Source organism: Podarcis filfolensis (assembly GCF_964270895.1).
Source record: "Podarcis filfolensis genome assembly, chromosome: 1".
In the NCBI taxonomy this organism is placed as follows: domain Eukaryota; kingdom Metazoa; phylum Chordata; class Lepidosauria; order Squamata; family Lacertidae; genus Podarcis; species Podarcis filfolensis.
In genome coordinates, this window is record NC_139604.1 from 22,975,721 (window position 1) to 22,998,074 (window position 22,354).

The following is a 22,354-nucleotide window of genomic DNA, read 5'->3' on the forward strand; positions in this document are numbered from 1 at the left end:
CCCTGGTAAGCATGTACAGGACTGCAGCCTAACAGTGCAATCGCACACATGTTTACTTTGAAGTAGAGATGGGGGAATATTTGGTTTGTTCGCATTTTAATGCAAACCTATTTAATTCACACTTCCTGAAGCAACGCACTGAAACACAGCTGTCTCTTGAAATTCACATGTCTACAAATTTTGCAGTGCTGTTCTCCAACCCAGAAATACGGGCAAACGTGTGTAAAATAGGGGACAGTGTGCATAAAAATGCACATTAGTGAAAACATTAAATGAAAGTGCATCATATTAAGGAAAATTGCTTGCAAAATGTGTTTATTAGTGAAAATTGTATAGAAATGTGTTTATTAGGAGAAATGGTGACGTATTTTCATTAGGACTTTTTAAAAGATTCACAAACGGATGTTAAAATACGTCAAACTGAACCTAACACTGGAAAAAGGAAAAACAGAATAACTGAAATTTGCAGATGCATCCATTGCTACTTTGACTTAAGCCCAACTATATTCATGGAGCTTACTCCCTAGTAAGCATGTTTAGGATTGCCTTCTAAAGTATGGGTACTGCGATATGTGTGTGTGTGTGTGTGTGTGTGTGTGTGTGTATATAGTAAGTGTGTGTGTGTTGCACATCATTTAAAATGCTAAGTTCAACCATTAAAGGGAAACTATGAAAAGTAATTAAAAAAGTGAGAATTGTTCGAAGGTGAAAAGCAATGGAATTGGTCTGTCACAATAGATTAATGTACGCCAGCATTTCACTTCTGGGATGAAGCCTTAAGTGAAAAGATGGGGTTTGTCGTGGTAGTGGTGGTTGTTTTTTTGTTAAGAAATGAGAATAACAGATTATGCTAGGAAGGAATGGGGGTGGGTGGGTAAGGAGTCTCCTAGGAGCTTATACTACAAAGCTGCCCCATACTGATATTTAATCACCATGGGGCAGCTGTATTGGGGTGGGGTAGGATGACTGGGAATCCTAGTCCCCCAGAGAAAACCATGCTGCGATGTATTAACAGAGCAATTTCGGGGAGCTGTGATGCTGTTTTCAATCACATGCCTCTTGATCTTTCATCACACTCAACCCTGGCACTTAAAAATAATGTTAGACTTGATTTTAGGAATGAGCATATGACAATAAATTGTGGAAGTTACAAGTCCTACAGCTGAAGCACTTGACGTGCTATGTCATGATGTGCCTTTTGTTTAAACTCTGCAGCGATTTCCACAGTATTATAGGAAGACTGTAAGCTCTCTAGACAAGCACAAGGGACAGCAAACAACAAACGATAGCCTTTGATTGATGGGTTGGTTTCCTCTTTAAGATACCTTCCTTCTTTTCTTTTGAAAAGGCAAATTGTGCATCATCCCCACAGAAAAAAACGGGACAGGCTAAACAGGGTTTTGTTTTGCTTTTTAAAGTCAAGTTGTCTGAGCAATGATTTATTAATCTATAATCGACCAGGGAATCTTGACAATTCAAAGGCCAGTTCACATGCAACTTTCTCCTTCACGTAGAAACACAAGCATGTACATCTTCACATATTTATTCTAGGCTCCAGCCACTTATGAAAAGGCTCTTAAGCCTGGCCGTAGGCTTGCCATATTTAGAAGAGCAAAAAAGAGGACACATTTGCCTACTTCTTCTTTTAACTATGGATCACTATCATGACTCTACCCATTAAAAAAAAGGATGTGTCCTGGAAAAAGAAGACATATGGCAACCCTAACTGGTTGCATTTAAACTAGCATTTTACTGTCGAGTAACAGGACTGGGGCAAGACTTTTGCTGCCTGAGAAAGAGAATCAAATGGTGCCTCCCAAATCAATGCACACAGTCCCCAAGGTCATCCCACAAGCACCTCTTCCTCTCCCTGGCAGTAAAAGCACAATAATAGTATTGTTATAGATTTATAGGTGCTAGAAAGTAATTAAGGTCTGTAGTGTCAAAGCTAATTTCATTGGAGGCAATAGCCAGTGTATTTAAGAGGCCTGTTTGCTGCTGTTAATCCCCTGGAACTAGCATATGCAAAGGGTTAATTAACTTAGGCAAACTTCCTGACTTGTGTATCAGCCACTACCTTTAATTCTAGGCCATCAACATGTGTAAAAGCTAATTTCCTTTGGGGTAATGTCCCATTAGCAGGTCAAAATCCAGTCATAGTCGCAAGCACCACAGAAAATGAGGAGGAAAAGAAATAAAATACTATTATCTATTTCTGGTTCCTCCTACAGCAACCGTTTGGGTGGAGGGTCATTTTAAAAACGCAGCACCTTTCCGGTTGCCTTACTATTTCCCATGGTTTAATAGAGCAGAACGTAAGCATGAGTTGGTTTGGCGGATTTACTTAAATTGTATCTCACCTTTCAATCCAGTAGTAACCTTGGCTTATATAAAATACTGTGTCTAAGGTAGGGTAGGATCAAGCTACAACAACAGGGTAGTGAAAGGGCAGATACTGTATATGCAAGCCCTCGCACTTACCCAGGCAATTGATAGGTAATACAGTGGTACCTCAGGTTAAGAACTTAATTCGTTCCGGAGGTCCGTTCTTAACCTGAAACTGTTCTTAACCTGAGGTAGCACTTTAGCTAATGGGGCCTCCCGCTGCCGCTGTAACACCGTTGCGCAATTTCTGCTCTCATCCTGAAGCAAAGTTCTTAACCTGAGGTATTATTTCTGGGTTAGCGGAGTCTGTAACCTGAAGCGTCTGTAACCCGAGGTACCACTGTACCAGCCACCCTTTCTCAACATGTTGTGCCCTTTGCATGTTGGCAAACTACAGTGGTACCCGGGTTACAAACACCTTGGGTTATAAACACTTCGGGTTACAGACTCCGCTAACCTGGAAGCAGTACCTCAGGTTAAGAACTTTACCTCAGGATGAGAAAGGAAATCGTGTGGCAGCAGCAGCGGGAGGCCCCATTAGTGAAAGTGCGCCTCAGGTTAAGAACGGTTTCAGGTTAAGAACGGACCTCTGGAACAAATTAAGTTTGTAACCAGAGGTACCACTGTACAACTTTTGTCTTACTGGAGTTAAGTGCCTGGCCTGCTGTTGAGCTGGGCTGTGGGCAGCTGATTCAGCTCCAAGCGATCCACTTCTTTTGTGGATTGCCAGCTCACTGTCCTGCAAAATGGACCGTGGAGGACATAGCAAAAAATCTTCTGACCCATAAACTGGAGTAAGAGCTACAGGGATATTACAAATAAGAGGCATCTCCCCCCCCCCCCCGCGTTTTGTAGTAATATGTTCGTATTAGCCCAGAAGGACCCCGTTTCTGAAAGCACCTGTTTCTGTTTTGAATGCAATCAGTTATGTTTCTTTTAATATTGCCTGAAAATCTGCATAGCTGCAAAACAGAACCAAGAAAGACAGATGGGGAATTTTCTAACGCTCTCCATTTTGGCATACGCAGGTATGTAAATGAATGTGGTATTCCAAGAGTAGAACAACCAGATTCTGTGACATGGTTTTATACAAGGCAGAAATTTACATGGAGCAAGCCAAATCAACAGCATGATGCCAAAGTGATTTAAAGTTGTTGGGGTTTTTTTGTGTGTGGGGGGGGGGGGAAGGAAGAATAGGAAATTATTTGGGTGAATAGTCTCTCTTAAAGGCAAGCATAAAAATACTTTGCTGTGCAAGGCAACTTAAAATCAATGCTTTCTTCTGCATTCTTCTTCTAATACATGTAAGGAAAACAAAGAATTAAGAAAGAAGTAACATACTTTGCTTGAAAGGCATTGTTTGTTCCTCTGTGGTCAAGGTCATGGCACAAACATCCCACAATCAACGCTAAAATTTCAATTTCTGTCAGAATCTCCTGAAATCCTGCTGTCTGAAAACAGGGAAAACAAATATTGATGATGTCAGTAACTTCAGTCACCCATGATGCCACTAAAAATTAAAACTGGTACGTAATAGGAAAACGTACAGAGATTGACTTCTTTATTTCTTAGACTATTTTAGGCCCCCTTTCAGAGTTAAAACCTTTACAACGTAATTAAAATAAAATACATAAAATATGAAACAATTCATAAAAAATAAAAAGAATAAAACTAAACAAGCATTCAGACAAATATTCAAAGTTTGGCCCTCCCACATGGAGCTGATCCTTGGAAGACTCTCAGTGAAAGGATAATTTGATTGAATCTGGGAACAGGCGTAGGAGCAGGGCATAACTTCCCCACTTCAAAACTATTTAGCTACCCTTCTTGGCGTATGTAAACAAAACTAGTCAGCTAAAACAACATTCATTTTCCCATTTTAAACTTTGGAGGTGCTTAATACAGGGCAAGAGCTAAAAGCACTTCTGAACTTTCATTTTAGAAAACAAGCAAGCACGCTGATGAACTTGAATTGCAACAATTTCTTTTTCTTGGACAAACAAGTTTGTTTTGATTCATTTATTTGCTTATTTATTTAAATTTTATCCGACGATCACAGGGCCACTCGCAACATAAATATTGTAGTCTATATACTTTTGTGCAGTTGTTCTGTTCTGGAAAAAGTAATCTAAATGTAAGATTTAACATAATTTCCATAAGAAAAAGAAAGCTAGAATAAGTAGGGTTTTAAAACCCGTTTTTAAAAAACTGTATCAATATATATATTGATAGACAAAGAGTGCCACAGAAGTGGAACCACCACTGAGAAGGCCCTTTCTCTCTCTCGAATGCTTCCCTGTTACACCCAATTTACTGTTCTGAGCTTTGGAAGCCATGAATGTGGATTCACAGTGCAAATAAAGCACCAGCCTTGTCTTTGCCAGTAATATACTTGCTCATACATCACAACATTGCCAAAGTGCAATTTAAACAATTATAAATGCCTCAATTTCATGAGACACTGTGCTTTTCTGATGACATTGTAACCAGGAAGCCAGTTGGCCAAATTTACCAACTGGTCTCGCATCAGTAACTGGGCCATGGAGCAGGAAGCTTTCCATCTGGTGTGGTCATGTATTACACAGCTATCATGTTAAGAATGCCATAAGGGAAACAGAAAAGGAAGGGAAGCGGAATCAGCCATCTTCTATGCAGTATTTTGTTACTGCAATCTCCTTGCTGATCCTGTAAAAGTCTTTTATTTTTATTTTCTCATTTATACCACACCCATCTGGCTGGTTCTCCCCAACCACTCTTGTACGAGGCTTCACTATGCAGAGATAGTTGGGCGTGGAATCAAGAAGGAACCTTCTTCACCGGTGCTGATGCAAGCCTCTCCCTCACCCTGGGTCTATGCTTTAAGACTGCAGTTTTTCCTTGCCTTTGGGTACTGGGAAGGCAGCAATGGTTGGTGCTGTTGTCCTGGAGAACAGCCTCTTGGTGGTGCAGGAAGCAATGGTGTAGAAAGAGGACACCAAGCCCCCAAGAACTTTTCAAGCTTGCATCCCATCCCAGACGTTTCGTGTCATAATTAAAGAAGGACATTGGCTAAAAGCAGACACAACTCTTAAAGAATAAATTCAGCTGTAGTTGATCAAAAAAGAAATCTTGTAATAAAGTAGGTAAAAATTATTACAAAAGCATCGTTTTCAGTGTATGCTGTGGGGGCAGGAAAATTATCTGCTTAGTAAGGCACTAGACAAGTGATTATGTTTCCCTTTGCTTTAAAAACTGAAACATGTAAAGGAAAATGCACAGTACAAGATGATAGGAGAGCAAAATTTATTTTCACCAAAAAATAAATGACCTTAACTCACAAGTGCCAGAGTCTAAAGTGAGTTATGGAGGTCATTTTTTCATGTGAGGAAATTAATCGCATCGTACCTGGTCTGCTTTTATGTGCTTTGTTGTTAGCACACTGCATTTATGTATAATTATTTGCTATATTTATGAGTTGTGGAAAGAAAAATAAAATGTTGAAGAGTATCTGAAGAAATATGACTGTAAAACAAAAACACACACAAAAAATTGGGCTGATCTTGAGGTTGATCCTACAGTCAAAATTCCTTACTCAAACGAGTAGTCTCATTACAATCAATGAAAGCAGTCATGGGAGTTAAAATGATGGATGCGTAGGTTGCAGCACCAGGTCTGCAGCTCTCAAAGGCCAAGCCATACAGGGGTAACAGTATAAATCACGGAACGTATAAAAGGACTGCAGAGCTGTGAAGTTATTTTAAAACTTTAATGCTGCATTGCATAGCAGGACTCCCTGATGGAATGAAAACACTCACAGCCATACACAGCTTAGGTTGAAACTGTGTTTTTGAAAACTGTGCGTTCCTCTTCACTCTTTGTAAAAGAATTTAGTGGTTCCCCCACTTTGGGTGCTAGGAAAGTATGAATAGTTCTGTTGATGCCATGTAACAGACTGGACAAAACAAGTCCATGTGGTAGAAATTGCCACAAATTTAGCTTTAATAGCAGCAAACCATTGTGAACATTAAGGGTAACGTGCATGGGGAATTGAACCTCTTTCTCCCAATCAACATGGCTTGGTAATCCAAATCTAGGCAGCCCAGCACCATAAACCTAAACGAATTGCCAGTGTCTGAAGGAAGCAACCATTCTATGTGGTAGTGGGATCAGAGTCTCACAGCGAGGAGGAAGTTAAGCCAGGGATGAGAAACCTGTATCCTTCTAGACGTCCCAACAGCCTCAGACTCCATTTTCTGCCAACCTAGCAGTTTGAAAGCACACCAGTGCAAGTAGATAAATAGGTACCACTGCAGCGGGAAGGTAAACAGCGTTTCCGTATACTCTGGCTTCCGTCATGGTCCTCCATGCACCAATAGCGGTTTAGTCATGCTGGCCACATGACCTGGAAAGCTGTCTGTGGTTAAACACCGGCCCCCTCGGCCTGAAAAGCGAGATGAGTGCCGCACCCTAGTCACCTTTGACTGGACTTAACCGGATGGAGGTCATTTACCTTCTACCTTTACTTCAAAACACGGACATGCAGAATGCACTAATTAAAATTTTTAAAGCAACAAGAAATTATTAAAACCCTATAGTTTATTTTTGGCTTTGGCCATGAGAAATAAGTTCTCATGATGGTACTCTGATTTTCCTTTCTTCAATTTAGTAACCTCCAATATAACCTGGAATTCCAGGTTCAGTGATGTCTCTACAAGCGTCTTTGGAGTACAAACTTAAGTGATTCCATAGCAGTCCTACCAGAGCAGAAATTTAGTATATACATCATATAGATAAATACAAATTCAGTAGTGATGGCTTTACATTTATCCCTTGATCACAAGGTCTGCTTATCATTACTTCCATTTAATCTTTGATTTACATACTGAATATATGTTCAGTTTCCAAAAATTGGAAGCAATATTGGAATCAATTGTAACTTTGCATAGTATTGGGCTATAAAACAGTACAGAGTTAGACTAGATGACCCTCCTGGTCTTTCCAAGCAACATAATCTTTTATTTCTATAATATATCTTACTGAGATCAGTTTTCTATAAATGCTAAGACTTGGGGGTGCATTCAGACTTGGGGATTTTTTTTGTTAGTTTTCCTGGTTATAATGCTAGTGCTTCTGTCCTGGTTTCTAAATGTTCTTTTTATACTGCATTACCTGTTGTGTTACGGAACTGTGGCTTTGAGATCAAAGTATCTCCAAGTCACACAAAATTTCATTTACACCAGTGGGCATGGTGTGACACAACAGCAGACCTCATTGGACATGGCATCACCTTTTGTGTGTAGGCGTGCTTCTGTTTCCCCTTGATTCCCCCATGAAACAGCAGAAAAGAGCAGTATGCCAGAATACCACCCCAAATTACATCATGTGAGTGCGGGCGACATGATCCATGAAAACTGTGGGAAAATTACGCTGCAAAACTCCCACAATTTTCCAGGTTAACAGGGTTGCAAACATTTATTTTCTGGAAGCAATTAACCTGGAAATGAGTGCAAACGTTCAGTTAGAGTCCACTAGATTTGCAGGAGGGGCATTTATGTTGTGTGAAAGATCACATCAAAAAAACACAAAAATTATCAGGGAAGGAAACTTGTGAGGAAACCGAATAAAGTGCTGTCTGAGTGGAGCCTAGGTTAGGTGCCCAGTATCATGTAACGTACTTAGTAGGAAGTAGGAAGAAGTATTAGTAGAAGTATTAGTAGGAGGAAGTATTAATTCATTAAAAAGAAACACACATGCTTTTCTCCCTTGCTATCTATTATTCATTACCCTTCTGTCTCTCTGAACTTGACCACACTGACATCCCGAACATCATTTTTAAACATGTAAAATCCACGTTTAAAGATATATAAATAAATAAAAACCAAATAACGTGTCAGTGTGTTTACTGTAATAGCCAGTAATAAAAGTGCTGAACTGCAGCTCTTCAGCATAACCTCATTGACAGTATTACTATAAAATCTAAGATAATAATATACGTGTGTCCCCCACACATTACCAGTAAGTTGTATAAGATTATTACATTCCATAAGGAGCTGTGTAATGCTTAGGAAGAAAAATGAGCAGAATGGCAAAATATGTGCTTATATTTCAAGGTGTCTTTACTTAAAGTGTCTATTGTTCTGGAGTTTACTTACATCATTACCACATGTAGGAACAATGCTAATGGAATGGCCATTTATGAGTACAAACTGCAAAGGGAAAAGTGATTCTTCTAGAAAAACATTACACGATGTGCTTATCAGTCACATATAAATTTATCCTTTGGCCTTTTACGTTTGGTCTTGTACTTTTAAACTCAATGGTACTGTCAGAAATCTGATGCATACTCTGTATACTTTATGCGTAATTAAACATTCTGTTCAATTTAGGTTATTTTAACCGCAAACAACCAAAGTGCTAGTCTTTATTCAGGCTTTCAAAAGATTGATAATAGTTGCATGTAGTGGAATGTGGCAGGATCTGTTCTTCCCCTATGCACATCCATTAGAACATCAATAGAGGTTCTCCATGTATGGCTGTACATGGGGTGGGCAGGGTTGAAGGGCTTTACAGATATTTCAATAAACATACATAGGTTGGGGGGGGGTGGATCCTTCCATTGAATTTTGGTCCCACCAGCAGCTAAGGTCATTATCCCATTCTGAACACTTGAAAAAGCTTAGGTAGCATTAGAATGAATAATTCCGAACCCTTCTGGACAACATATTAGTCTCAATTTCACTTTTTAACATATCTTCAACTCTAAATGCTGACTAGCCAGAAGCGCAACTGTGCTAAGTCTGTTGAGAGAAAACATCAGGCCCATGCAGAGCTTTGTCTGAGGCCCAGGGTGGGAGTCTTTTTAGAATAAAGTTATAAACTAAAAGACAAAAAGAGAAGACGTTGCCAGTCCCTGGTGGGCCCCCCTGTTTGGCTTAGCCCTCTGAAGCTCTGGGCAAGTGTACCCAGCTTCCCCGTCCCCTCCAGCTGTTGCACGGGCCTGGAAAACACCAGAGAATCCTTAAAATCAATACACTTATCATTGTATGAGCATTTTGTAGGCAGAACCTACTTCATCAAATGCATAAATGTGGACTGTTATGTACTGAAGTTCTCACCCTGGGCCAGCAGGGGGATACTGTAGATAGTTCAGGTCCACATATGCAAATAAGGGGTCAAAAGTGACGTTCAGTGATTGGATAGTTACAGAAAATGGTTACTGTTGCGTTCTAGTGGAGCTCTACATAAGCAGGCTGGCTGAACCCTTCAGCTCAGTTCTGTTCTGGCCTGTGAATAAACAAGAGCTGTTTGAAGAATCACTGTGCCGTCTGATATGTTCACCCACGTCTTAACACGGACAGTAGAAGAGCTGTGTCAACTATGAGATTAAAAGATAAAAGGAGCAGATCCAGTCACTTGAAGTGAAAGAATCCCACAGATGTAGAACGGCGCAGGAACGTGCACCCTTGGTGTGCCAGACAGAACTGCACAACGCTGCGCGCCACACAATGCTGTCGCTGTGACAGGCATAATACTTATGATTGGACTTGTCCGACGTTGTGTCATTGTATTTTAAAAGCAGCCACAAGAGGGCTCCCATTTTGATCAGAGTAGCAACACTGGTGGAGAGCCCTTCCCCTGAACAATATTCCCTTTGAAACCCCCCCCCTTCTATTAACCCTGGAAGGTGAAACGCAAGTGCCTATATTGTGTCCATCTTTCCTCTGAAAGGGAGCTACCAGCAGCCGGGCTGGTGAAGATTCAGAACAGCGAAGCGGCACAGAAGTACCGCTAGTACCACAGCTCCAATCCAATTCCCACCGGCAACCTGCTCCTTCTGAGTTAACATTAAAATGGTGGGAGATCTTACCACATCTGTTTGGGACCTTAAACATTTCCAGACTTTGTTGAAACCAAGGAGAACAGCACCAGTCTGTCAATGAACCTAATTTTCTATTTTCTACTACATTTTTATTTATTTTTTATTGTAATGAGCTTAAGGTCATTACAATATGAATGTTCAAATGAAATGTTCAACCCTTGGTTTCTTTGTTTGCTGTGCTTAACATTCAAGTAGTGTCAATCCTTCTCTTTTAGACTAGTCAGTCTGTCTTGTGTAGATCTCTATAATACTTTTTTTGGGCATGTATCATGTTGGCAGATATGGAAGAGAATTGACTCAAAAGAGTATGAGAGTAGATACAGAAGGGAACAGAATTTGTTCTCTGTTCATGGCGAGTAGCCTGTGATCTGTATACCAATCGAGGCCTTTCCTAAGATTGATTTCAGGGCAAAGGCTTTAACTACGGACTTTATCTGCTATTGCTGTCCTCTAGTAGGCCTAACACATCACATTATTCGCACTTCAGAAATTATGCAGCTGTGCAAGACCCTGATCTACTAAACTATGGTTTATTATACACATTCCACCAAAACCTGTGGCCAGTGAAGTCAGGATAAAAGTTTAAATAGAAGCAGACTTTCAATTCCATCATGTACATGTTTAATGAGATAAAAGTGTCACTGTGTTCACTGCAGTTGACTCCCAGGTAAGTGTGCACAAGATTTCAAATGTGCCTAAAACTGGGCCACTTCCGGGTTAGCGCAATCGACTATGGCGGATTCCCTCCGAGCTCCGGAGGGAATCTGCTCAGTAGGGGACTGGTCCTGCCGTGGCGGCGACGCGGGGACCCTCAGAAACCACAGGCGCTGAAGCCTGTGGACTTGGTGACTCGGCGGGCACCATTTGCGCCCCCCGACCCGCGAAGGAGCCTTTTTAAAGGCTTCGGAACGGGGGACAGGGAGAGGTGCGGTGCTGTGAGTCGACTGCTTCCCCTACGGAGTGAAGCCGCATGCCATGGTCGGAGAGCGCTGACTTCTTCCTTTGAACATTTGGACTAAAAGTAACAACCCGTGAGTAATACGGAAATTGGATTTAAAATTTCTTTTTTGGATTTGGCACGAGCGGGGAAGGCGCAAAGAGGAAGTCCGTCTCCCCGTCTTGTAAACATCTTAAAGCAAGGACTAGATAACTAAGGTTGAGAGAACACCTTCTTCTTGAGAGGATAAAAGCAATTAATTTCACGTTTTGGCAGTATAAGTGACTTTGCTGGAGGATAAGAGCTAATTTTGAGAGTGGAACTGCCACCCCCCCCCCCAGGACCCGGGAGCGATCCGTGAGAGAGCCTGTTGAAGAGACATAGAAGATTTTGACAGCTGTCAAACTAGCTGTCAAAGCTGGGGGAAAAAAGAGAACTTTGTTTCTGTTGCCTCGGCTGGTTATATTTGTTACATTCAGGTAATAAATTGTTGAAAATAAAGAGAAAAGGTTATTTTGACTTTTGGATTGGAACTGGAAGGAATACTAAGTAACCAGAACTCCTCTAGAGGGGGCTCTGGGACATTACAAGAATGGCTGTAAGTGGAAAAATACTGATTGAACTGGAAAAGACTTTTCTTCTTCTGTGAAATTTCAAGAACAAAGCAATGGGTTGGCTATAAATGTTACAACATTGAATGAAACAGTAAATAAACTTGCTGAAACTGGAAGGGACTTGACTCAAGTCTTTGTATCAGAACAAAAATATTTTGTATCTGAGCTAAAAATTTTTGCAGCTGAACAAGAAAAGAAATCCGAGAAACTTGAGAAAGTGGGGAAAGAGATACATGATAATTTAGAGGGAAAGGAAGGAGGAGCTATAATGTCGCAGATGATTAAGGAGAGCCAGAGGCCTGCTAAGATGGATATAAAGGAAAAGAAGAATGAGATTATGAAAATCTGGTTTGAATGGAAGAATGAGGAATGGAGAGATCTCCTCATGTGGACTTATGGATTAAAAACCTGACTAAAGTGGAAGCTGGAGTTTCTGGGACATTTGGACTTAAAAGAAGTAAGAAACAAGATTTGGACTACAATTTTAAATATGGAGGTCTGGCTGGAAGAAATATGGACCTTATTGGGACAGAGCTTCTCCGAGATTTGGTGTTTAATATTAACATTCCTTTATATATATATAATATATAAACATTAATATAAAGGACTACCAAAAAAACCGGCAGAGAGGAAATGAGAGACTTAAGAGCCTCGGATGTGAGGTCACCAGGCTGACAGCAGATAGACTGATGGACATTTGTTGGAGCTTGAAACCGGTAAAGGTGGGGAGTGGGGTTTTGGGTATCCAAAGGCTGTACAATTATAGTTTGTTTTTATATACTTTGTTTTGTTACTTATATTAAAATGGGGAACTTGTGAAAGGGAATTGGGGTCGATCTTAGAAAAAGATATTAAGAATAAGTACTGATGCATAAAGATTGAGGTTTATGTTAAAATTGGTTAACCAAAAGGATTTAAATATAATAAGGTAAAATTTGGGGATAAGAACTTGCTGAACAAAAAAAATTGAATTGGAATACAAGAAGGGGAGGTGTGGGGAAGTCAAGGAAATATGTTATTGAAAGAAAGGAATGTAATTATATGTGTGTTCTTTTATTTTAATTTTTTATTTTTTTGTTTTTTTCTTTATTTTTTGAAAATTTCAATAAATATCTTTTTTTTAAAAAAAAATGTGCCTAAAACTGAACGCTCAGTATTACTGCAGCACTAGGTGTTTCTTTTCCATCAAGATGGAGCACTACAAGTCATTCCCGTAACTAAAAGTATCTTAGTTGAATACGTAAATACACACGTATTCTAGAGTTGCTTCTGGAGTCTCACATCTGACTAAGAACTACAGTGGGACCTTGGTTTACAAACTTAATCCATTCCGTAAGTCCGTTCTTAAACCAAAACCGTTCTTAAACCGAGGCGCGCTTTCCCTAATGAGGCCTCCCGCTGCCGGTGCCCTTCCACCATTCGGCTTCTATTCTTAGACCGAGGTAAAGTTCGCAAACCGGGAAACTACTTCCGGTTTTGCGGAGTCGTAAACTGAATGGTTTGTACACAGGGCTGTTCTTAAACCGAGGTACCACTGTAGTGACATTCCAACAAAATCATTTTAAGGCCTAATTCATACAACCACTTGCAACTGCACAGGGACTTCTAGTGAACTTCAGGCAACCATTTCATGACAGGGATGTGTGCGTAATCCATTTTTATGAATGGGGTCATCATGCAACCTACAAAGGTGGGAGAAGGGTTGTTGCATAGCAAGCCATTCACAATGACAGATTCCCCATGACTCTCTGCCAATGGGGGGTAGTGCCTTGTTGTAGAGAAGAAAAGGTCATGTGAATTTTCTCTAAGAGTTGACACATAAGTAGTGCAGGCTGAGAAGTGGGAAACAGTTGTGTGGGAAATAGCTCGCATTTGGCAGTGTTTTGAAAATTAGCTGTGCAGATATTCACAGATCCACAGCCAACAGATAGACGTTTTAACCCTATCAAAGCAAAACAACAACAACAACAAAGACCCGACCCTTTCCAAACAATTGCAATTCCATATGAACCTGCTGTTTGGTAGTTATTCAATCCAGATGAAAAGAAGCTGTTTCATCAAACGATAAAACATGCTGTCATACCTCACCAGCTCCAGAAAGAAACCTAAAACAATTCTGGCCTTTGAGCTCCACCTAGCGGAAGCCTTGCATTAAGGTCTGTATTGTTATGAGCAAAAGCGGCAGCACAAATGTGAAAGCTTTCATCAGAATAGTTATCAAGCAGGTTTTGATTTTTATGTAGCATTTTAGCAACGAAATATAAAAATGAAAACCTTCAAATAATTTATCTAGGTTGTCAAACATGATGATGGATCAGCTTAAAGTGCATAGATGAGCAGACTGGGGGCACAATGCCATGATTTAAGTGCAAATGTACATGTGTGTGTTTTATTAAATGTGGATGTCTAAGGGGAAGTGGGGAATTGACAGCTGGGAAGGCCCATCAACTCCAAACTTATTCAGTGAGTGAGGCCTCATATTGCCAAGGTGTCCCTGCTGGCAATTTGTCTACATTAAAAAAAAGAAAAAAACTGAAGGTATGTGATCAGCACCTTGCATAAATGTGATGTGGAAGTAATAATTCTCGGTGTCTTGGTTAAATTTTCTTATGCCTTCCCCAAAGCCAAAGAAAATTGTTCGCCTGTCTTCATGAAGCTGGTTGTAAACACCTGCCACCGCTAACGAATTCTGGCAGCCTAGAATAAAATGTTAAAATAGCATACACCCTTGTCCTCCCATTACATCCTTGAACCCCTGAACCTAGCAGCTTTTCTTAACCAGTTCAACCCAGGTTTCCCTCCTTCGTCACCTCTTTCCTTCACCTGAAATGTCCAGTTTACCTGTATCCTTTAACTGTTTCCCCACCACCATAATATAAGGCTCCTGTTGGCAGCTGCAGCTTTACCAGTTAAAGATTCCAGTTTTGGATAAACTGGAATGCTCACTTTACTATTCCCACTGAAGTTTCTTTGCCAGCTGTCTGGTCCTTCCTTACAATCTCTCACCATGTACTTGATTAGCAGCTCAGTGCTCTTTGGGGGGTTAAAGTGCGCAAATCTTCAGTCCCATTTAAATTCATGCATTTTAAATTCTATGGTTACATGCCCAAGTCCTACTTTCCTCAATGGGAGCAACACACTGAACTTTCTCTGGATTACAGGCACATTGGCAGAGTGGGGATTTTATGAAGCAATGACTTCTAGGGGAGATATATATATATATATATATATATATATATATATATATATATATATATATCTCCCATTCTTTTAAGATGAGGTTCTATAACAATAAGGTCACTATCATACAACTGCCATCTGTGGTTCCATTCTTTCACAGTGCTCAAACCCTGTCAAATGTTGCCAAATAAGCGCTGCCAAATTAGGTATCAAATTAGGACCCTTTATTCTCTTGGGCGCTTACGTCTCAATATTTTTTTTTTAATGCCGTATTAGCAAGGGGAAGAGGAAACAAATGTTTGGACAACATTGTGGATAGTATCATAAGATGCCTGCCACTCAAGATACTCACAGTTAACATGGCAAACATGAGCTGGCACACATTGAAAGCGTGCCTCCAGTTGTGGTACAGGACCATTCGGTAATTTTTCCTCACCGTCAAAAGCCACCTACACAACGTCTGAAATAGAAAAGTACAAATCGCATCAGGGACACTTAACACGGACAAATGGGCACAACCACCGCCAAAACCAAAGCAGCACCGATTATCTTCGCACAACAGATGGTTACCTCATAGTCAATTTTAAATTTCTGCACCATTCCAAGCTCCATGAACATCCGGAGGGCTGCAGTTATCATGGCGTCCGTGTCGAGGGAGAAGTCGTCAAAATGGATGTTGTCTATGCCAAGCTCTGACACAAGTGGAATGTTTGCTGCCTGGAATTACCCAAAGACAATGAGAAAACTTCTCACGCGCAGCTCAGGCTCTTTCTAGCCGCACTTCCTTAGAACAAATGTTTCCCAAATCCATTTAGACAACCTAGAAATGGCAATTGCAAAATGTACGGTGGAAATCTGGGAAGGGAGAGAAAACTACAAACTGGAAGTGCAATCCCACTAGTATCAAAACTGCAACAAGATCCATTCTGTTAAATCTGGGATGGGAAACCTGTGGTCCTCTAGATGTTGTTGCATTCCGTCTTGCAGCATGGCCAATGCTGAGGGATGGCAGGTGTTTTAGTCTAGCAACCCCTGGAGGGCCACAGGTTCTCCATGACTTAAATGGAGACTGCCTAGAAACTTCACTGAAATAGCATTTGGAGAAATGGCTGTGTATGTATATGACCTATGTATGCTCAGCAGAATAAATATGTCCTGCTTCACAGGTTATGTTTTATGAATGCTGCTCCACCCCCAACAAAAGGTACGTGTAAAGTAGTCCTGAGCTAGCATTTGAAGAGCTGTCAGCTCTACAGCAGCTGCAATGGATTTGCATTACAAGACAAACTTGAAAAAACACGTAAACGTAATAGGTTGTATAACAAGAATAGTAAAGTTGACCACCAAGTCTAGTATGTACAAAATGCGATTTCTTTCTAATTTCTTCATCTTCTCTTGTATTTTTCTATCTGATGTATTCCTTAGAAGAGTACCATGAAACAGTCTTGTAAGTGTCTAATGAAGATGATAAGGTTGGTAGACATAAGAAACTGGCACTGGTAGATGCTGGCACAGGTAGACAGGACAAGGATTCCTGGATATTCCCCTGTTTCGCCCCAAGGGGCTTCATCAGCTGTGTGTAGTTCGGTACTGTATATAACAGCTACATGGATCCTATTTGTGATAGATTCTTAGTCAAATAAGGTCTACCAATCTTATCATCTTCAGTAGACACTTGCAAGACTATTTCATCTTACTCTTCTAAGGAATACATCAGATAGAAAAATACAAGAGAAAATGAAGAAATTAGAAATTAATGTACTATGGGACTGACAAAAAAGAATCGCATTTTGTAGATACTGGACTTGGTGGTCAACTGAATCAGCTGCATTTTAATATGTTATGTCACGATGTTGATTTTGACATTATGAGAAGCTGTATCTAATTTTGAGAAGTTGTTTCCAGTAAATAACTTTACAATTGTTATTATACAGCCTATTATGTTTACGTGTTTTTTCAAGTGGATTTGCGTAATATAGGCATTCTAGTGGTTTTGATTACGAGACAAAGTGGCAATTCTAAACCTTGGGAGTTAAGTGGTGAAGGGGAATTTCAGAGTCTTTAAAATGCTCGTCTTTCCAAAGCTGCATCAAACACACCCTTGGCAAATCCGCACATGAAGATATTTGGGTATTGCACTGGCATGGGTTGTATGAAACTCCATGTGACTGCAGTGCAGTTTTGAAAGTTACATATCAGGGCTGGCAACAGATTCAAAAGTTAAAAACCAGCACGTGCCATCGCTTTCACAGCTGGCTGGAAGTGCTTGCTTGTCATATCTGTGAGGGCAACCACCCAGGAAGGTTGAATAATCTGTAGATGGGAATGTGGTCTGTGCAACTTTCCTGGACAAGTGCTGGCAACTGACTTCCAAGCATACAGGGCAGGTAACTGGCAGTGATTGTTTGTCCTGTCCAGAGCTACTCTGAGGTAACGAGTGTGGTAAAAAAAAATGGTAATAAAATGATCATATCGGAAGTATGAATTTTCTTGGTGCTGTAGCTTGAATAAACTATCAGGATTTTTCAGGTGGATAAATAACAATATATAACCATTTGATCATAAACTGATGAACAAAACAAGTAAAAGACTTTTTTTTTAATGACAAGCTTTCTATTTATGAGGTTTTACCACCCTATGTTTAAAAAGAAGTACCATAGTCCAAAATAATCACTGAATTAATAGCCAAGAGGTAACATTTGTATAAAATAACCATTTGCTTTACAGCAGCAGTAAAAGGAATGGCAGAATTATGTACGAAGGTTAGAAAGTAATTTGAATAATGCAGAAAAGGAGAAATATTATATGCGTACAACATCTATTGTCATTCTACATTTGAGGTGAAGCACTGCAAGTTTATAAAAAAGAAAATCATAGAAATTACAGCACGTGGGTTGGGGTGGGGAAAGTAAATTAATATATGTTATTTAAAAATGCATACTTAAAGTCCCAGCTACTCAAAAAGGCTTTTAGCTCTCAGATCTTGCATACTAACAAAACAATTGTCATTGTGACAGGTAGGAGGGATGGAGAGAGGATCCATATTTTGAAGGACCCCTGGGAAGGGTTGCAATACATCTCTGTGTGCTCTGTGCGCAGACACACATTGGACACAATCCAGTAATGGTTAATCACAGTCAAATGCCACAGAAAGCAAAGGAAACAGACTTGGGGCTGAATGAAACATGATGCAGGGGGGCAGATTCCTGGATTTTATACATATGCATAAATCTTTGTGCGTGTGTGTACGCTGCCTTTTCTTGCAAGAACCTCACCACTTGCTAATACAGTGGTACCTTGGTTTAAGTACAGCTCAGTTTATGAACAACTTGGATTAAGCCCGGAAGTAGGTGTTTTGGTTTGTGAACTTTGCCTTGGAAGCAGAACATGTTCCACTTCCTGTTGAGTGTAAATTGAGTCCCCCGCTGCTATGGGAAAGCACGCCTTGGTTTAAGGACACTTTGGTTTAAGAATGGACTTCCGGAACAGATTAAGTTCGTAAACCAAGGTACCACTGTATATTATTTGGAAGCCCTCCTCTGGGTGCTCCCTTCATCTGACGTTTGACAGTACTGGAGAAACAGAAGAGAGAAAGCAGAGATGGTACCCTATGGTCCTCTAGAGATTGTTGGATTCTGACTTCCCCTTAGCGCCAGCAGCACCACTATGGCTAATAGTCAGGGATGATGCAAATTCTAGTGCAGCAACATATGGAGGTCCACAGGCTCCAGCATCCCTGGAATAGAGAGCCCTAACCAGCCCAGTGCTTACTACCCCTCAATACTCCATCTCCCATGTAATGTTGTGGCCATTTCCCCAGGCAGAGAAAGGGGCAGCAGCTGCTTTTTCTCCACAAAATCAAAACACAGCCTTTTAGGCCTGAAGAAATAAGTAAGATATAAGTTGCTTTGTAAGTTGCTTTGAGTTGCCTGTGGCAAAAAAGTGGCTAATAAATAATAACAATAACACTCTCTGCTTCAAACTCAGAAGCTGTATTTGAGAAGGAAGGAAGGAAGGAAGGAAGGAAGGAAGGAAGGAAGGAAGGAAGGACTAAGTGCAATATCTATGAATGAAGTAAAACTTCATTCTAAGAATGAAGCAAAACTAAAAATGAATGCAAGCAAGGTGAAAATTACTGGCTTACTAATATGTAAGTGAACAACTTCTCTGATGTTCCTGATATCTTCATCACTATCTTTAAAATGCCGAAAATGAGTGACTTAAGTTTGCCCAGGAAACCTGTGGCAGAGCTGAAGGCTCAGTCTACATCCAGTGCAAAGCTCACTTAGGAGCCCACTGAAGCAGAAGCAAGAACACTGCACAGATGCCATTGGTTGAATGCAGTGAAGAAGGCAAGGAAAACTGAGCTGAGAAGGTATGACACAGATCTTTCAACAGCAGATGCCCCAAGGTACTAACATTCTGAGGGAGAAAAACTTTATCTGCTCCGCACATAATTTTATACACCGGCAGCACAATATCCTTTTCGTAGGGGCGAAACTAGGCTTTATTTCACCCAGATCAAAGACCCAGTTTGACACCATTCACACGCATTTGTGTACGCACCCATAGGCAAGGAGCCTCAATGGCGTCCCTCTGGAGGTTTCACCTGGGACAAAAACAACAACCTCGGCTAGCTTCCCCCATAGCTACGACACTGCTTTTTTAGCTGAGGTGACTGGAACTGTACACAGTATTCCAAGTGTGGTCACACAACAGATTTGTATTTTCAGTCCCTTTCCTCATACAGTCGTACCTTGGAAGTCGAACAGAATCTGTTCCAAAAGTCTGTTCAACTCCCAAAACGTTCGGAAACCAAAGTGCGGCTTCTGATTCGGTGCAGGAAGCTCCTGCAGCCAATCAGAAGCCCCGTCAGATGTTTGACTTCCAAAAATAGTTCGCAAACTGGAACAGTCACTTCCAGGTTTGTGGCGTTCAGGAGCCAAAATGTCTGAGTACCAAGGCGTTCAGGATCCAAGGTACAACTGTAATCCATAACACAGAATTCTCCTTTTTCTAACAACCGCCGCATACTGGGAAGACACACTATGACCCCAAGGTCTTGTTCAGCGCGTCAGTCACCGCTTGTTCACAGCCACACTGTCAGTCTTGGACATTGCCTAGCTACCACATTGTAGCATCATGATGTAGCATCATGTGAGCTGGGCCTCCGGTGTCCATTGCACTCCACTAATGATGACAGCATCGACTTTGTTTACAGAAAACAGGTCCACAAATCTGTAGTGGATCTGTTGGGTAGATAGATCTTGCCCCTGGGTCATCTTCCTACTGAACCCCCCCCCCAAAAAAACCCACCTTTGATTTGTCCAGCTTTGGTTTTATATAGTCATACCTCGGGCTGAAGTAGCTTCGGGATGAATATTTTTGGGTTGCGCTCTGTGGTGACCCGGAAGTAATGAAGCGCGTTACTTCCGGGTTTTGCCACTCGCGCAGATGCTCAAAATGACGTCACGCACATGCACAGAAGTGGCGAAACGCAACCCGCGCAGACACGTCTTACGTTTACCTCAGGATGCGAACGGGGCTCCGGAACAGATCCTGTTCGTATCCAGAGGTACCACTGCATTGGGATAAACAAGGGCATGAGTGTGTCTGATTGTTTTCCAACAGAAAAATAACACAGGATTCAGCCCACATCCAAGAATGTTGTAGTCGCAATCCAATTCACAGCTGCTTTTAGTAAGAGGCATGGCTAGTCACAACACACACAATCTAAACACATTATTGTTTTTGCTTGTTTGTTGTGAAATATTGCAATTAGGAGTCAAACGCTTCTTGTTTCCATCTCATGCTTGATGTACTAGATTTGATTTAAATGGCACGCATGTTTATGTCTCTCTCTCTCTCTCTCTCTCTCTCTGAAGGGAATCTGTATCTAATTGTTTCAGCCAAGGGATACCTTAACACCCAGAGCAAACTTAGTTTTAAAGGCCTCCATCTGTTACTGTGTCCTGCTGACTGATGGCATCTCTCTGCCCTTCACAATGCTGAATCAGCAACTCCTCGTGATAGATCTGCCACGGCAGAAGTAGGACGTTAGTCTCTAAAGGAAACTTCCTAAGACAACCTGAAGTAAAATGAGCAAATGAGGAACGGAATAAATGGGAGATCATACCTAGCTTCTAATCTGCTTCAGTACAGAACTCGTGTTTGTTTTCTTGTACCTTCTGTAAGCATTTATCTTTTCATTCATCACAAAGATCAGCACGCTGCTGGTTTTGTCAAATCCAGGTTTCTGAATTTGTGAGCACCTTGTAATACTACTAACTACTAATAATTTATTATTTACATGCCGCCCATCTAACTGGGTTGCCCCGGTCATTCTGGGCAGCTTCCAACAAATTAAACACATAAAGCACAGTAAAACATTGAACATTAAAAAAACTTCCCACTACAGGGCTGCCTTCAGATGTCTTCCAAAAGTCAAAAAGTTGTTTATTTCCTTGACATCTGATGGGAGGGCGGGTGCTACTACCAAGAAGGCCCTACAATGTAGTCCAATGAATGTAGTCCATTGTGTAAAATAAGAATGCTTTTTTTCAACTGAACATTTATTGCTTTAGATAAATTAAGGGGCAGGAAACATATAGTGATTTGGAGTAAAAGGGAATAGAATAAGGCAGGGTTAGGCATATTTTAAGCTTGCAGGATCTGCTTTGGTTTGTTACAAGAATCCCAAAGTCCATCAACCAGAACCAGGTTCACACTTACTTATTATTATACTAACATAGTTGCTGGGTTGGGTTGGGGTTTGGGGGGGCATGTTTCCACATGACGTCTTCATTATTCAGCTGCTATTCCAGAATAACACTCAAAAACTAGCTTTTTATTTTCCCATAAAAATCCCACCCCCTTTTTTTTTTTTGGAAAAAAAAATCCAGAATGAATCATCAATATTTTCATTTGTGTGAAATGGTGAGCACCACCTTATTTTCTGTGTAGAGGAAGTGGGAGTTGGTGGGCATAATTTGGGGGAACATCTGTTTTGCACCACTTTGCTCTGACCTGTGCAAGCTGTCAGTCTGTCTGTCCCAGGTCTAGGCGAAGAGCCTATTCCTCTTCTTCAGTAACATAATGGCTTTCTTGCTAAGGGTACATGTTCATACCAGCATTCATCTCTGCTTTACTCTTTTTTCTTTTTTGGATTTACTCCTCATTGTCCTCTGCTGTTCCAAACCACTATTCACCTATTTCCTTGTCCAAATCTGTATTTCCTTCTCATGCCTATGATTAATATTAAGCAATAACCCTTGAATTTCACTCTCTTCTTCCACGCACCACTGACTATGCTAGAATTCAAGCTTGGGCCGTGTTTGTGTTGTTTTCACCATATCATTGCTCTTTCTTTCTTTCTTTCTT

The 22,354-nt window shown here is 40.8% G+C and overlaps 1 protein-coding gene across 10 annotated transcripts in view; it reads right to left on the reverse strand.

Moving 5' to 3' along the window:
- The window catches only part of PDE11A (phosphodiesterase 11A), a 150,090-nt gene that overhangs the window by 39,792 nt on the left and 87,944 nt on the right, over positions 1 to 22,354 (reverse strand). For all 10 annotated transcript variants that reach the window (XR_014551409.1, XM_083628099.1, XM_083628100.1 and 7 more), the window contains 3 exons: positions 15,545 to 15,691; positions 15,327 to 15,434; positions 3,727 to 3,836 (listed from right to left, as the gene is read on the reverse strand). Coding sequence is in view for 9 of the 10 variants with exons in the window: in XM_083628099.1 (XP_083484225.1) it covers positions 3,727 to 3,836; positions 15,327 to 15,434; positions 15,545 to 15,691 (365 nt within the window). In the remaining variant the exon portion in view is untranslated. The remainder of the gene's footprint in view (positions 1 to 3,726; positions 3,837 to 15,326; positions 15,435 to 15,544; positions 15,692 to 22,354) is intronic.